Below are 17,588 nucleotides of genomic sequence, written 5' to 3' on the forward strand. Positions count from 1 at the left end.
GAGCAGCCAAAAAGTCATGGTTTATTATATCGGGAGGGATTTCATAATTCAAACACAACCAAACTGTACATTTTACAATCACATTCTATTTGTAAACAGTTAAAAGCCACTGACTTCTTCTGCATCTTAGGACACAAACAGTTAGATCAAGGCAATGAAATGATGGCAAATTCGGCGCTGTTAAAATGTTTACCCTTGTTTGGCCCGTCTTCTTTGACTAAGCAAGCATTATAATACCATTTGTGGGCAAAAAAAGGGGGCGAGGAGAAAGTAAGTTTAAAAATGGTGTAACTCGTTAGTTTCCAACAACATTTAAAATTTTCTTTATACAACGAACAATTCTGTAAGCCCAATACCTTGGCTACAGTATGCATAGTTACTGATTTCGGCTTTAAGGTACACAGTTCAACGTTAACACAGTCACAGGAGAGCAGAAACAGAGAGAGCCACTTGATGGGGTTACAAAAAATTATCACCTATTGATTATTAGCAAACCATCATCACTCACTATTAAAAAGACAGCATCTGAAAGCAGAATGTCAACTCCAGCTTTAAGCGTTTTTTTTTGTTTTTTTCTTTTTCTTTTTTTTTTTTTTGGCAGAGAAAATTCTTTAACAGAGCAATACGTAGTATCAGTGCTAAAAGTCGGGGTTTTGTTTTTTCCTATAAGAAACTACAAGGAGATTTTTTTTTTATTTTTTTATTTTTAAAATTTTTTTTTTTTCCTAACTGGGGAACTGGTTTTCCTGAGAACCATGCTCTTGGATTTAGGACAGGAATAGAAAACAAAAGAACATGGCCAAATGCTGCTCCTTTTTCCCAGAGATAGAAAGCATCTTGTAAATCATCCTCCATTGTTTTTTTTTTTTTTTTTTGTCTTTTAAATTTTTTTTAAATGATGGAAGAGTAAACATTTTTTTTTCTCAAAAAACAAACAAAAAAATCTGTAAACAAGAAGGTTCACCGTGGGAACCTTCAAAACAAAATGGAAAGCCTATTCAAAGTGCAGGGCCCGTCCTGGGTGGCAGGGGGGCTGCAAGTCACAGCTGTGGCCACAGTTTTTCAAACTGCAGAGCGAAATTCTTTAGTTTTAGAACATGAAAACACTGGTGCAATACTTTCATTTATAGTCCTAAGTCAGCATCAGAACTCGGTCTTTTAAACTCCACGACACCACAGTAAGGTAGGCAAACATCAAGGCATAGTAGAGAGCGCACACCTTTAAGAACATCCTTGAGTAAACATTTACACTGGAACAGCTGCCCCCCCATATTGCCGATTAGACGAGAGAACATCATTCAGTGCAAAGTTAAAAGCTCATACATTATCAGCCCAAAAAAATGGTTTTGCAAAAAAAGGAAGAAAAAAAAAAGAGAGAGAGAGAGAAAAAAAAAAAGGAAAACAAGGGGAGAGGGATGGGGAGGGAAACAGGGAAGGGAAGGGGGGAAGGGGTGGGGAGGAAAAAAAAAAGAACCCAAAGGCTAAACATGATGAATATACACAAGTGAGCTCATTCTATACGGTTTAGCATGTATGGCGCTATTTGGGAGTGTAAATAGATAGATACCTTTTCACATTATAATATTGGCCTGCATGATTCAAGTATTCAAACTGATATGTTTCAGGGAAAACAAAGTGGAAAATGTGCAGAGAAGAGCTGTTCCCACAGGTGGCCCCTGGCTGCAGGCGGCGAGCCCAACTTAGTGCTCCTTTCTTTCGCTTCTTGAGGTCACAGTTCGTGAGTCTACATCTACACGTTACATGGACTCTCCACCCCCACCCAGGTGGTCAACAGAAAGAAAAGCATTAATGGGGGATGGGCTGCTAATTCCCCGGGGGTCGCTGCTGCTGGGAGGACCCCACAGGCTTGTGGAATAATGTGGGGTCCCCCAGAGTGAAGTGCCGTGAAGGTCTCCACAGTTAGTTCCCGACAGCCCAGCACCATTCCAGTGATTGAGATCGGTCCGGCTGGAGAACGAGTGGGAACAGTCGAGGGAGCCCAGCCGGCTCTGGCTGGACCCGAGAGACTGCCAGCCGGGAGAAGGGGTCAGAGACTGACTTTGTGCAAAGAAACGGCTGATCTCCTCTTCACTGGCAAACTCAGCAAGAATAGTAGTGTTCCCCAATACACACCTGGAGGGAAGAGACACAGGGGACGCGGTGAAGACTCAGGGTGTCTCAAGGGTCTGACTGGAGGTGATGGGAGCACTCAGCCTCAGCTCAAAAGCCGAGGGGGATGGGGCCGAGGGGCGTGGCGGTGACACGCCTGGCCCAGGGTTCTCCAGGACCCAGAGCAAAACCTACCCCACGTGTGGTTGTCACATGTGGTGTCTAGGTTCTAGATTTTCTACGGCCATTTTGAGGAGCGATGCTTCCTCTTAGGAGTACTGACCTTGGAACCCAAGACAGAGCGAGGTTGCCGCCTTACGAAGCAGCCCTCTTACGGCAGGACCCCACACGCTGGCCTGGAGATGACACGGTGTCATCGGCTGTGCTTCCACACACAAGGGACCCCCGAACTCTTCCAATCACAAGGGCATTATCCAGGTGTCTCACACCCGAGGGCCAACTTACATGTGCAGAGACTTTTGTGCCTTCACTACCTCTTCTTTTGAACTGTAACGGACCAAAGCATTTCCATGTGGGAGGTTCAGGTGGAATGTTATCAGTGGGCCATGCTGCATGCACAGAGTACGCAGAGTTGAGCCATCGATCTAGGAGACAGAGCGTGGGGAGCCGCCGATTAGACAAGCCGTCACGAGGACCATCCGGCGAGGGCGTCCCAGGCTGGGACTCTGCTCCTCTCTTTCCTGCCCGAGGTTCTTCACTGCTGTGCCGGGGCCCAGTGCCCCCCTCCCCACCTCCACTGGTCCCAGAGCCGTACCTCTGTGGCCTCTAGACTCCTGGACACTCCCCAGATCCCCACTTCCTTAGTTAGCCATGCCCCTGTTGTGGCTTCATGTCTTCTCTCTTCCCTGCCCAGAGGACAGGACTCATCAAGGCACTGCTCCCTGGGAGAGGAGGGGGTGGGCTCTTAACATCCAGCCTCCAGAGGAGGGGTGGTCCGGGGCCTAAGGAGATGTTCTCATCTACAAGGGCAGACCAGGGTTTCTCAACTGCAGTACAAGGACCACCTGCATGAAAGTGCAGACCCCGATCCTCGCCCGGACCTACTCAGTCAGCGTCTCTGCAGCGAGACCAAGGAAGCTATTTTGGTCAGCTCCGTGCACAGTTTATAGTGTGAACAAGCTGGGTCAGACCACAGCCTGCCTGAGGCATCCAGAGATCATCCTGTTCCTTCCTCGGCCCGGCCTTGACGTCTACTCGGTAGCACTAGGTAGGCCTGGGTAGAAACTCCTCTCAAACAAGACTGGAACCCTCTGTTCCCGTGCTCCCTGGCGCGTGCCTATTGGCCAGGATGCCTGACATTCTTACCTGAGGTGTAAGGTTCTTTAGAACAAGCCAATTTGTTATTCTCCCTGAGCTGCTCTCACCCCAGCTGGAACCTAAGGACAAAGCAGGGCAAGTCAGTTTTCCACAATTGTGGCCCGAATGACACTTAGGACAAACACATCCTAGTCAAGTGACAGTCGCGCAGGAGGCACGCAGGGGCCCCTGGCGTCCCCCCTGCCCTCCCACCCGCCTGCACGTCTACGTGGGGTAATTTCCCCCGCGGCTCCGAGTGCCACTCGCACCAGCTCTGACCAGGCATGACTTCCTGGGGCAAGTGGCTCTGCCTCTGGGGAGAGTGAGCTCAGACAGCCCCCAGCTCATCACACAGCAGGCTAGGGAGCCACAAAAGGGCATATCCCTTTTCCATCTTTTCATTTATAAAGCTAAAACTATCTCAAAATGGTAGCTCTGGGGAAAGGCCTCCATTTGCTATTATCTAAGGTACGGTCTGTTGACTGCATGCATGTCTCACAGGGTGTGAAGCTCTAAGGGGACTGAAAAGCTTGCAATCAGTGTCCATCAACAGACAAATATGGAAAGGAAAACGTGGCACAGATACACGATGGAGTATTACTCAGCCACAAAAAAACGATGAGATCTTGCCTCATGTGACAACACAGATGGACCTAGAAGGTATTATGCTAACTGAAATATGTCAGACAGAGAAAGCAAATACCGTACGATTTCACTTGTATGAATTAAAAAAAATAAAACAAACGAACGAACAAAGCCAGATCAGACCTATAAATACAGAGAACAGACTGATGGTTGCTGGGGCAAGGGTAGGGGGTGAGGAGTTGACAAAATGGGAAGGGGAGAGGGAGGTACAGGCTTCCAGTTCTAGAATGGGTAAGACACAGGGAGGAAAGGGTTCAGCATCGGGAATACAGTCGATGGTACTGGAATAATGTGTGGGGACAGATGGTAGCTACACTTGTGGCGAGCACAGCGTCATGGAGAGACCTGCTCAATCGCTGTGTCACACTTCTGAAACTACCGTAATGCTGTGTGTCCACTGGACTTCAACCGGAAAGAGCAACCTGCCATCGCCCAGACACTTCCGTGTCTGTCTGGCTCCCGAGGAGCTCCGACACTGGCCCTCCTGCTCAGCTCCAGGGGCCCGCGCTCCCGGCGGCGCGACTTCATGAGCCAGTCATTCCTAGGAGTACCCGAGGAACCTCACCGCACGTCAGCACGCCTGAGCACTACGGCTCTGTGACACGGCTCTGTGACACGGCTCTGCCCCTCATCTCTCCTGCACTGGCTCACCCCACCCCCAAGTCTCCAGCAACTCCAACAAGGAGCGCTTGTGCCTGCCCGGGCTGCTCGCCTTAGCATACGTGTCCTCTCTGCTTTGCTGGGCTGCCCTTACTCGGTCCCACCAACCTCCGGAGCACCGCATTCTCTCCTGCTGCTGCGCGCTACTGCCGGCCTCTTGGCTGGCACCCAGAAGTGCCTGGGGCCCGACAGAGCCACTCACACAGGACACCGACTACATTCATGAGCATTTAGTAGCCTGGATCCCTCCATGGAATTAAAACTCCACACCCTCTCCCTTAAAACTTTCCCCCAAAGGAAACTGCCGAGCTTTCTTTTAGCCAATCACCTGTCTAAAGATCAGACAACGCTATCAAGTTTTACTATTTTCAGCCTAGAGATGAGAAAGTCAGCTACAGCTCTGGGACTAAGGAGACCGAAGACCAAGACCGTATTTACTGGTAGAACTGGTAGACGGCTAGTTCAATCTGTGTGTGTGTCAGGGCGGGGACACAACCCCAGTCTGAATCCAGGGCCAGTCACGTGCAGGAGGAGCAGGGAGGGAGGGGACATGGGGGCGGTTTTCCTGGGACTGCCGGCCCCGCACGGTTAACTACCAGTACCTCCTTCCGCTCTCACACGTCCCGGCTGAAACAATACTCGGTAGGATCGCCTGAAGTATATAGGCCAAGCTTCCACCCAAACAGAACCCCTTCTTCAAAGCCGAGCCGGGCTGCTCCCACCTTCCGCAGCCTCTCCCCACGGCATGGTGCTACTCTGCGCGCCTGCCACGAGCAGGAAGTGAGCAGACGTTCCCAGACGGGTTCTGGGGAACTTCCGGAAGAGACATGACGTCCATTCCATTAACCTGACTACTGACTCTGTGTGGCTTTGGTCACTCACATGTTCTTAAGTAAACCAGGAACAATTTCAAGTAAAATTTAAGACTCACAAAGACCTAGAAATTGCAGAAGATGGCAATGTGCTGGGAGACGCGTGTCTAAGTTTGAATCCTACTTTGTAGTGGGTAACGCATAGGCCTGTGAGACAATTGTGCGTACTTGTTCCTGTTCAGCAAAGAAACCCCAAGAAGCCATCCCGAGCACTGTGCTTGTCTTACCTGGGGTGTACCTGGCGTCAGAATTTCCCCATCCTCCACCTACACGAAGGGGAGAGTTATCCCACGTAGACAAGGGTGGCTTCTGACCAGTCAGTCCCGGAGGTGGGCGGGACGGAGCAGTGATGTTTTTAGGTGGTAAAGGGACCTTCCACAGCTCATGAGCCAGAGAGGTGTTTGTAACTGAACCAGGAGACCATGTCAATTTGGAATCACTATTTCTGGCTACTCACAGGAAAAAAACACAGCAGAGAACGGGGGAAGAAATAATGTTTTTAGAAAAGAGAAAATTTAAATGACAGCACCCATTCTCCCACAAAAAGCAAATCAACCAAAAAGAAGGCTCTATTAAAAATCCCCAACTCAAACTGCTAAAACCCCCCACAAAAGCCAAAAGGAAATTGCTGCCTTGACTCAAAACACTCAAACCATTTGTCTGTTATTAAAAATTTCAAGACGTAACGAAATTCTTAGCCCAGTGTACAAAACCATACTGCAATCGACATCAAAACAAAACACACTGCTTTCAATTGCTCTCGAACAGCAATTGGGACTCGCACTGCTATGACCGTAACTCAGTCACCTGAGATCATCACACAGGTCATTAAATAGGTTTTAGAACTCTCTGCTTTACACACAGGAAAAAGGACCACGAAAGTAGCCCCAACGCAGGGAGTCCTCACAGCAGCGTTCACCGGGAACCTCTCTGTGCCGAGCGCCAGAATGGTGGGCACTTGGTGCTTACTAGCTCTAGTCCTGACACACATCCTGCCAAGGTCAGAGAGGTTAAGCAACTTGCCTATGGGTTCTGTGCATAGCCAGGCCTGCCTTAAAAAAAAAAAAAGAAAGAAGAAGGAAGAAGGAGGAGGAGGAGGAGGAAGGAAGGGAGGAAGGAAGGAGGAAGGAAGGAAGGAAGGAAGGAAGGAAGGAAGGAAGAGAAGGAAGGAAGGAAGGAAGGGGAAGGAAGGAAGGGAGGAAGAGGAGGAAGGGAGGAAGGGAGGGAGGGAGGAGGAGGAAGGGAGGGAGGGAGGGAGGGAGGGAGGAGGAGGAGGGAGGGAGGGAGGGAGGAGGAGGAGGAAGGAAGGGAGGGAGGGAGGGAGGGAGGGAGGAGGAGGAAGGAAGGGAGGGAGGGAGGAGGAGGGGGAGGAAGGAAGGGAGGGAGGGAGGAGGAGGGGGAGGAAGGAAGGGAGGGGGGGAGGAAGGGAGGGAGGGAGGGAGGGAGGGAGGAGGAGGGGAGGGAGGGAGGAAGGAAGGAAGGAAGGAAAGAAGGAAGGAGAAGAAGAAGAAGGAAGAAGAAGAAAGCTCACTTCCTGACATGTGCTGCCTCATGGCAATGGGGGTGTGTAGGGATCAGGCACACAGTTAACTTGTTTAAAATAATCCTAAAAAACCATGAGGGGGCAGAAGTGGATGCAAAATTTTGTAACTTTTGTCACTATGTTTCTACTTGATTCATGAAGTATATGTCCTTTAAGTCAGCGAGACTCAAAGTGTGGTCGGAAGACTGGTCACCACACAGGTTCCCACTGGTCTCTGACAGAACAAGTACAGAAACTCAGAGCGAGCGTTTGTAAGCAGACAGCAATCGGACATGGCCACGGCTCCCACGAACGTGATTGCTTTTCTGGCAATTCCAAGGTCAGGTTTGCTATACTTTACAGAAGTATCAGTCTGCAAAGGATTGGAAATTACAAAAATAAAAGCTGCTTCATTTGAGAACTGCTTCAAATGAAGTTGCATTTAATGCGCTGGCTCTCAGACAAGAGAGAGTGGCTCAGCAAAAGGGGATTGTTTTAGAAAAGACTGCTGGGTCTAGTCAATTTTAAAAACGGACAAATGGTGTTACAAGTATTTTCCCAGGCTCAGAAATATATTCTCCTACCTCCCTGAGAAGACTTCAGATAAAGAGAAGAGGGTTCCATACAAGAGTGCCAGCCCCGGTGCTGACAACCCCGTCCCTCTGACGGCCTCGGCCGGCCCAGGACGTGGCTCACCTGAAGTGCTTTGTGCTGTACTGCTGAGGGGAACGTTGTAGTTGGAGGCACGAATGGATGACCAGGCACTAGTTGAAGGCAGCGTGGTGTTCAAGGATGAGGATGACCCTATGTGGGGGGAAGAGCCCAATTAGTCATTCCCAGAGCAAGAGCCATGGCACTTGATGAGTAAGCAGAAGCTTCCAGTGAGGCTGCAACGTAACAGTGAGCCACGAGAAAGGAAACGGATGCTGGGGTCGGGGGGACGGTGCCCATGACTGCACCTCCCTTCCTGCCTTCACAACAGCGCACCCAGAAGGCCTGTTCACTGCTCTGACCGTGGCTCAGGGAGGTAGCTGCCCTCCTCTGCCTGACACCCCGAGACCACACTGGCTCCGGGTCCCAGTCAGGGCTCCAGGAGGCAGCCTACCTCCTCCTGCCCCCAACCCCTGACTGAACTCCAGCAACTTCTCACCACAATCCCTCCCCCCGGGGGAACCTGGCACCAGCACCAGCAGGCTCTCGCCCTCCATCACGCCCCACAGCAGCCTCCCAAAGCCAGGCTTTTCCCCCTTTTTTCGAACCCCCCTCGACCACTCGCCCTGCTGCAGGCTGGACTGTCATCTGGATCTGTAATAGCTCCGGCCTGGCTTCCAACTCCGTCTCATCTGCTCCCCACTGTCAGACCACCTGCCTTCAGTGGCAAGACTTCCACTCAAAACCCCCAATGGTTCATGTCTTCTAACATCAAATCTAAACTCCTCTCCTGACAATCTTCCACAAACAAGAAGCCCGTTTCTGCAAGCCGCCGGATTCTTCCATTAGCCACATACAAGGCTGTGAGGCTCTACCCTTGGCTCTGTCCCCGCTGTCCTGCTGGGAAAGCAGCGGGCACTTTAACTCCTTCTACATAGCTGTCTGTTAAACTCAGCCACTTTAGAATGAGGAGGACTCTTTCCTTGCCGCTGTGATACATCCAACCACCTGTTAACAAAATCACATATTTAACGTAAAATGCTAACTGTTCAGAGGAATAGGAGGAGATAGGTTTCGAATGGAAACAAAGTATTTTCCTTCCTCCCTTCCCTTCCTTCAGGTGCACGCAGAGAATACTTCAAATGACTGGAGTGAGGGAAAACTATATGGTAGGTGGTAGGATGACTATATTTGATAACCTATTAAAAGTGCTTCTGAACTGGAGGGACCCCTCAAGGGGTCCTAATTTTTCACTTTTGGAGAGACAAAGAACGGTAAATTGCTTCTCCACACAAAAGCCCTTTAACAACAAGAGTGTATAAATGAATGATTAATGTAACATCTTTTATATGAAACACCCATTTCTTAATAATCACAACTTGTGATATCTGTGTGATCTGAAACTTGTTATAAAGTATGTAACAACATTTCAGTTGCTACTACAATTCCTAGAAAGCAAATATTTGTTGGTCCTTTGGGATAATTAAGTGACTACATGTGTTTACCGTAACAAGTGATAACAAATCCTCATCATCTTTAAAGTGGCAAAGAATCACCTATGGGAAAACTGAGAACTCACTTTTTATTTTCATGACTCCCTTGAATGCCAGGTGCTGTGATGGGCTGAAAGTTTCACATCCTCTGTGAGCCACTCTTTTTTTTTTTTTTTTAAGATTTTATTTATTTATTTAAGAGAGAGTCAGAGTGAGCACGAGCAGGGGGGAGGAGCAGAGGGAGAGGGAGAAGCCGAGCCCCCACTGAGCAGGGAGCCCTATGCGGGACTCCATCCCAGGACCCTGGGATCATGACCAAGCTGAAGGCAGACGCTTAACTGACTGAGCCTCCCGGCACCCCCTCTGTGAACCACTCTCAAGCTGCGTCATCCAACATCATTTGGAGATTCAGACTGTATCCGGCTACGTACCACTGTTCCTGTCCCTGAGGTGGTCAACTTCCCGCACAGTATTAATTGAAAGATTGTTTATGACACTGCCAGGAGTGACGTAAGGGTCAGTTTCAGGGTCAATGTTTGGATAACCTTTCCATGGTTCACCAGGGCGAAATTCTGTAAACAAAAACTTAAAATTAGTTCAGGCTTAATCGTCACTGAAAGATCCATTATTAAATATCCAAAACTTGTATTCCTAAGCCTATGCAATTCTCAAACATTTTCCAGTTAATACTAGCACTCTAAGAGGCTGATTCAGTACTATGGTTACTGTAACATAAGCTGCTATTTATGAATAACTTGTGCATTTTTGCAAATGAAATCATTTCTCAGGGTTTATATATTTTTAAACAGTTACATTTAACTTTTTAATTTTTTTTATTTTAAAAAGATTTTATTTATTTATTTGACAGAGAGAGTGAGGATGAGCAGAGGGAGAAGCAAGGGGAGAGGGAGAAGCAGACTCCCTGCAGAGCAGGGAGCCCAACTCAGCACTCGATCCCAGGACCCCAGAATCATGACCTGAGCCAAAGGCACATGCTCAACTGACTGAGCCACCCAGGAGCCCTCATTTTTTCTTTTAAGATTTTGTTTTTGGGGCACCTGAGTGGCTCAGTTGGTTGGGTGTCTGCCTTGGGCTCAGGTCATGATCTCTGGATCCTGGGCTCAAACCCCATGTTGGGCTTCCTACTTGGCAGGGAGTCTGTTTCTCTCCCTCTTAAAAATCTTAAAAAAAAAAAAAAAAAAAAATTTTATTTTTAAGTAATATGTACACCCAACGTGAGGCTCGAACTCACAACCCCGAGATCAAGAGTCGCGTGACCTATAGGCTGAGCCAGCCAGGCGCCCCTAAACCGTTGACATTTTAGGTGCTGTAGCAAATCACAAGCCGTAGCAACGCGAACAGAAAAGAAGGCCGTGAGTCCATTTCTGGTAATGCCTCACTGCAGATGAAACGCTGTCAAGTTAGTCCCCTGGCGCAGATGAAGAGGAACCCCGCACAAAGGTTTTATGTTACTCCTCACGCGGGCCTTCACTGCCTGCAGCATAAAGGCACTGCTAACAGGCCAGATTCTGCCTGAGACCCGACGGTCTGCTCTCCATGCGTCCCACATGCATCTTCCCACCGCCATCCGCCCCCACTGGCCTACATCACTAGAGCACCCAGGGGTAAGGATACCGTAAGGGAAGCAGAGCCTCATGAGAGAAATGGTCAGCACTTTACCTGGTGGCCAGTTAACACTGCTAGAGCCGTTAGGCGATTTGGCACGTGGCCAGCCGTCTCCTATTGAACCCGGAGGGCTGGCTGGAGAAGTACTGCTGTTCATAAAGTCATAGGGAACAAATGGAGACTCTTCCAGCCTGAAACCACTTGAAATAGCACCTAAAGAGAGAAAAATGATAGTGACTATGAGGCAAAATACACCAGTGAATTTATTTCTTGTGGTTTCTCAAACATCCCAAGATAACTCTGTATGAGATCTGTGGGTTCCAAGCTGTGTTCTGTAGACTGTGTGAAAAGTCAAGGAGGAAAGCCAGCTCTGAATTCTTCCAATCACTTTTAACTCTCTTATGTCCTGAGATCTGAACATTATCATAGTGAATTTTATTTCAAGGAGAATAAGGACCATAATCGTCAATAATTAACCAGAGTATGGGTACAAACTTACTTCCAAATCATTAAAACACTTGTATTTTGGCCTAAACTGAGAACAAGCACAGTGGACTCCTTGTCAGGGAGATGTGTGTTGTTGGTGAATGAGGAGCACCGGAGGCAAGAAACCCAGCTACAGTAAAGAGAGAATTGTGGAGAACATTTTAAGTGGCAGAGAGATGTATCCAAGAATCCAGGAAATTGCCATGACCCCTGTATGTGATGAAAACAAATAACCTTTTCGATCAGGATGTTTACAGCTCTACCCATACACACCCCCTTGTGATTATACCAGTATCGGTAAAGATACCTGTTATCGAAATGAGTGTGAAATCCCACAAAAGACAACTTACTCTCGCTTAGAAATGGTCATTTGTTTTCTGGCGATTTATTCTCCACACTCATCTTTGAACACATCTATTTTTTTTTTTTTTAAAGATTTTATTTATTTGACAGAGAGAGACAGCCAGCGAGAGAGGGAACACAAGCCGGGGGAGTGGGAGAGGAAGAGGCAGGCTCCCAGCAGAGCAGGGAGCCCAGTGCGGGGCTCGATCCCAGGACCCTGGGATCATGACCTGAGCCTAAGGCAGACGCTTAACAACTGAGCCACCCAGGCGCCCCCATGTTCGAACACATCTTAAAATAACTAATGCTTGACACAGGCGGCAAACACATCCCTCTCTCGGTGGATGGGCTCTGGCTGCCTCACTAAGTGCCGGCCCTCCCCACAGCCCGGGGAGCACACAAAGAATGGAAAGGGGACCAGCAGTGGCAGGGAGGGCTGCAATGGCATGAAGAAAGGGTCCAGGGAGGAGATGCCGGGCAGTGGGCACAGCCTGCACAAAGACCCGAGGAGAAAAGGAGCTTGGCATGTGTGAGGAACCAAAAAGTCAGCGGGAGAGTGAATAACACAGAGTGGTGGAGCCTGACCTTGAGGCACAGGGATGACCCCATAGGTTTTGTTTTAAATGTCTGGAACTGGAAGGTCCAGAGGTGAGGAGCGCCTGCTCTGGCTGCCCCAGGCCCTGCCACCCCCAGACTGGCCTACGCCCTGCCTGTTCCCTGAAGGCATCAGATTTCGCAACACCCTCATGCAGGGCTTTGCAGGACACGGCAAGGGCTGTAAGAAGATTCGTTTGAGATCACTGCTGCTGCATGTGGAGAATGGAGGCAGCAAGGTGCTAAGGATGTGCTGTGCATTTTGGAAGAATGGGCACTATTCACAGACGGACTGGATGTGGAGTTCGGAGAAAAGAAGAAATCAAGAACAGCTCGTACACCCAGACATGCAGCATGGGATGGGCGGATAAGCCAAATGTGGCATCATCCAACACGACTGTAAAAGAGAACGAGTGCTAATGCACGTTTCAACACAGATGAACCTTGAAAACATTATGCCCCCAAAAAGGCCAGTCACGCAGGACCAGGTAATACATGCTTCCGTTGACGTGAGCAGTCCAGCAAGGCAAAGCCACAGAAAACAGACTCGTGTTTACGCGTGGCTGGGAGGGAAGGGAAGTCTGGGAGGTGTGAGGAGCAACCCCTCAGGGGCTCATCTGGCACAGGGGAAACGTTTGACTCCCACGACTCGGAGGATACTAAAAGCCACTGAATGGTATATTTTATAAAGAGAATTGTATTGTATGTAAATTATCTCAATGAACGTGGGGGGGGGATCTCTCTCCAGCTTCTAACTTCAATAACCCGACAGAAGGAGGCACACTTGCTGGCTAAGGAGGAGCGAGGGTGAAGAAGAAAACCAAACACCCACCCACTCGTGCCCGCTTTGAAGCAGGTGTGAGGAAAAGCCCTGGCCACAGACGCTAGGAGCTCCTGGAGAAATACAGCAGAGCCCGAACGTTGCTTTAGCCTCGTTTACTCCGTGACCAGTGTTCCCCTGGTAGCAGTCACAACACCCAAGCTTCCGTATCAGTGACTCAGGGGGCAGAGCTGGCTCGACGGGACCTCACGGCACCATCACTGGTGAGCACTAACCTATCCCTGATAACTAGGCCTAGTTATCCCACCAATTTCATCCCCTCTTCTCTGGCTTCCTTATCTAGTTACTTTTATCTGAGTAAACTGTGTATCTTGTTTGTAAAGTGAATTAAAACCACCTGGGAGCTCAGCGGTATGAACAAAGCAGCAGTTGCGTAACACAGTAAGCAGGCATCGATGCCACATTTTCAGTGATTAATTTTTCTACAAGGACCTGAGCTGATAAAAGGATTCCCCCTTTTCAGTACAAAAAATCCATTTCTACTTATTAAACCTTCATTTTATTAAAAAGGAAAATAGGCCTGACACAGAGGCAGCTGGAATCCAATCACACTCTACGAACCGCTGTGCGGGGGAAGGTGCGGAAAATGGAAGGTACGGCTGTCCAGGTGGCAGGTGTAGCGGGACGCAAGCAGGCTGGATTCTCACCGGAGACACACTGTTGTCTTAGAGGCAGGCGTGCGGGGAGCCAACAATGAAGGCAGCCGCAGTAAGGAAGCCCCCACCGTCGGGCCAGTGCTTCAGTGCGGCTGCATTCATCCTCACAACACCTCGGGAGTACCATGTCATATCCCCACTTAGCAGACACAGGTTAAGCTACTTGACGGAAGCGCATACGCAGCAGAGCCAGCTCTCAAATCCAGGGCCTGTGTTTACTGTGCGATTTTGTCACCTGAGTCAACGACCATTTCCACTTTTTTTTTTTTTTAAGATTTTATCTATCAGAGAGAAAGAGTACAAGTGGGGGGTGGGGGATAGAGGGAGAAGCAGGCTCCTCCCTGAGCCGGAAGCCCAACTTGGGACTTGATCCCAGGACCCTGGGATCATGACCTGAGCCGAAGGCAGACACCTAACTGACTGAGCCACCCAGGCATCCCTAACATTCCCACTCTTGAGAAAAACTCTAAATGTGATATATGCCACCGAGTGGCAAATTCGACTTAGAATTCAGCTCTGTTTGATTTAGGGTCCAATGTTCTTTCTACCACATGACAATTTCACCTTCAATTTCTGATAATCATCAGTTCAATGTTCACAAACCAGCAAACTGACCTTTAAGCCACATTTAGTCAAATAAAGTTACAGGACAAAATCCAACAGAAAGGAACAAATGTCACAAAAATGTCCTTTTGGTATTAATCAGAGGAACAGATGTGATGTCGCTTAAGTTAGAAAGCAGAGAGGCTCTCCTGGCTCCCTTCCCATTATCTTAAATCACTAAGTCCTATCAATTCTGCTTCCTACAGTTGTTTGCTTTGTTTTTGTTTTGCTTTTTTGGCACAACTGCAAAGATTTCTGAATTATTTTGTTTTGGGTTCCTTGTATGCAGCAAAGAGTTGGATTTTGCTTTATGATTCAATGCAAATTTCTTTTATTTTAATAAATCAGTTTGGCCCTTTTATAGTTATCAATTTGACATATATATTTGGTCCCAGTTTCTCATTATTTTATATGATGCTTTCTATTTCTTTGCAGATTCTTTAAAAATTCTTTGAAAGTGTGTTATCTGTTTCAATCTTTTCTGAAAACGTGGAGGGCTTCAATTTTTGTTTTAGTGGGTGTCTTTATAACTTGTTTAATTTTGTCTTCAAAATATTTTTACTGAAATATAGCTGCCATAGAACATTATTAGTTTCAAGTGTACAACATAATGATTCAGTATTTGTATATACTGCAAAATGGAGGCACAGCTTTGATGGCAGAGCACTGCTACACTAGGTCAGGCTACAGTCGTCTCCTATTTGGCTAAGCTCTGAAGTTCCCCAGCTGATCTGCCCGTCTACCTCCACTCCCCAGGTTGCCACACTGCAGCCAGAGTAATCCCCAAACACACATCACGCCACTTCCCAGCTTAACACTCTCCAACAGTTAGTCCCCCAGGACAGAGGGCCTAACACTCAAACTGTTTAATCATTTATGAGGCCTTCACCCACCACCCCAGGGGTCCCCTCCCATCACCTCTGCTTGGTTAACTCCTGTTATCTTTTGTATCTCAGCTTAAGAGATCACAGACCTTCCGGAATTCACTCCCTACTGCCCTCAACCGTAAGGCTGAAATATTCTTCTGTATAGGCGCCCGGTCCCCAGAACACTGTGCTGCGTGCTGGCTGACAAGGGAAAAAGATTTTATAAATGGCCTTCTAGTCGCAGGATCTTAGGACCAAAAAGCATCGTAAATAACTTAGTCCAACCCTTCTGTGACGCACAATTTACTGGTCAGATGTCCTTGCCTCCATTCCACCCACTTCCCTTAAGAAGTCTGGCTTTTCTTATTCTGGAGAGTGTAGAATAAAGGGTTAGCACAGTAGGCCTGGCATACGTATTGTAAAGCGCTTCAGGCCTGGCCCTCAACCACTTCTGGGCTCCTCCAAGTCCACAGAATATTCTGCAGGTAAGACTATCTGTGCAGACCCTGGGCCTCAGCCATGCCAGATAGTTGACGGCAACAGTGTGCTTCTGGTGAACGCTTGTTTTTGTTTGCCTGAGGCCTGGGTCATACTGTAGTTTTGTCTGACATCTGAGAGGTCTGCATGGGTCGGAGATTGAGTCACGCAGGTGCCCGATGCCTATGTGACTGACCCCCAGTAAAAACCCTGGACACTAAAGCTTGGGGGAGCTTCTCTGGTTGGCAATACTTTGTACGTGGTTTCACACATCGTTTCTGGAGAAATTAGGCCCGTTAAACCCCACTGGGAGAGGACAATAGGAAACTTCTCCTGGACTGTGCCCTACGTGCCTTTTTCCTCTGCTGGTTTTCATCTGATTCTTTTGCTGTAATAAACCATAACCATGAGTATTACAGCTTTTCTGAGTTCTGTCAATTCTTCCGGCAAACCACTGAACTTGAAAGTGGTCTTGGGGACCTCTGACACAGGTCTCCTGCATTTGCCCTTTCTTCTCTGCTCCACAATTAATTTATTGGCTCTCTAAGATAAAAGATAAAAATGGTGATAAAAAGAGAACCCACCTTAGACTGTGTTGCAAGTGGTCAGTGCCAGCCCAAGGCCTTCCCCACAGGCCTCTCCCCTCCCCAGGCTCAGCTTATATCTGATGTGAGCCTGAATACTACTTATCACATCACCCCTCTTGACAAAGACCTCTACGCCGCTCTACTGCTAGAGGACAACAGCCCCTCTTTTCTACAACGGGGAAACACAAATGCCAACAAGGCCACTCGGGGTTTATAAAGAAGTGAAAGAGGCTGGCAACAGGCAAAATTCCATGGTCCTTCCCCAAAGAGATATGACTACAGGCAAATATTTCTCTGGTTAGGGACTACAGGAAAATCTCTCTCCACCAATGGAAGGGAGGGCACAGGTGTGAGGGCAGTGGGAAGAGAAATGAAACAAAACAAACCACACTCCCCAGTAAGTGCAAAGGTAAATGGCAAATGACGCCACCACTGAGCTGAGCAAGAAGACACCGCGGAGTGGCAAGGAGCCGCAAGCACGCGGACAGCAGCTGCTCTGCTCTGGCTCCTTACTGCTTTGGAGCTCGGTGCTGCCAGACCTGCATATTTCCAAAGAGATGCCAGAAGTCTGAATCTGTACATGAAATTTCCTGCATGTTTACAGAGATATGGTTCAAAAAGATGACTTTCAAAAATAATGAGGGTCTAAAAAACATCAATTGTAGGCTGGCAGCTTTGGGAGCTCTCCTGAACGCAGCTGGATATGAATTTTATTTTTGTAAGGGAAACTGTGCCAAAATATAAGGGACAAGATGATTAACATTTCTCTCTCTCTCTCTCTTTTTCTAATATAAGGAAAAGGGAAAACAAAGCCAACAAATAAAAATAATGTGCCTGAGAAGAAGATTCTAAGTCTCTGCCAGGAGAGAGAGAAATGAAGAGGAACTACTGATCAAGAAGGAGCAGTTCTGGGAGGAAGCGAGAGTATGAGCAACTGGAGGGTTATCATTGTAAGAAAAAGCACTTTCTTTAAACAGATTCAAAAGTTTTTTTAAAAAGCCAACATTCCTTTTGTTTGAGAGAGACAGAGAGCAACCAAGCATGAGCCGGTAGAGGGGAGAGAATCCCAAGCAGGCTCCACGCCCAGCACAGAGCCTGAGGCAGGGCTTGATCTCACAGCCCCGAGACCATGACCTGAGCCAAAATCAAGAGTTGGACATTTAACTGACTGAGAAACCTAGGTGCCCCTAAAAAACCCAACATTCTAAGACTTGAAATTTAGAAGGCTCTTACATACAGAT

At 48.1% G+C, this 17,588-nt stretch overlaps 1 protein-coding gene across 9 annotated transcripts in view; it reads right to left on the reverse strand.

The window, feature by feature from the left end:
• Positions 1-854: 854 nt before the first annotated feature.
• The window catches only part of TNRC6A (trinucleotide repeat containing adaptor 6A), a 101,016-nt gene continuing 84,282 nt past the window's right edge, over positions 855-17,588 (reverse strand). For 8 of the 9 annotated variants that reach the window (XM_087869698.1, XM_045776473.2, XM_087869697.1 and 5 more), the window contains 7 exons: positions 10,950-11,108; positions 9,701-9,841; positions 7,822-7,929; positions 5,831-6,052; positions 3,436-3,506; positions 2,575-2,714; positions 855-2,133 (listed from right to left, as the gene is read on the reverse strand). In XM_087869698.1, coding sequence (XP_087725824.1) covers positions 1,758-2,133; positions 2,575-2,714; positions 3,436-3,506; positions 5,831-6,052; positions 7,822-7,929; positions 9,701-9,841; positions 10,950-11,108 — 1,217 coding nt within the window. In that variant the 3' untranslated portion in view covers positions 855-1,757. Of the gene's footprint in view, positions 2,134-2,574; positions 2,715-2,884; positions 3,012-3,435; positions 3,507-5,830; positions 6,053-7,821; positions 7,930-9,700; positions 9,842-10,949; positions 11,109-17,588 lie in introns of those variants that run through there. The other variant, XM_087869699.1, reaches the window with a different exon arrangement.

This window comes from Ursus americanus, chromosome 2 (assembly GCF_024610735.1).
Source record: "Ursus americanus isolate L20-20 chromosome 2, mUrsAme1.1.p, whole genome shotgun sequence".
In the NCBI taxonomy this organism is placed as follows: Eukaryota; Metazoa; Chordata; class Mammalia; order Carnivora; family Ursidae; genus Ursus; species Ursus americanus.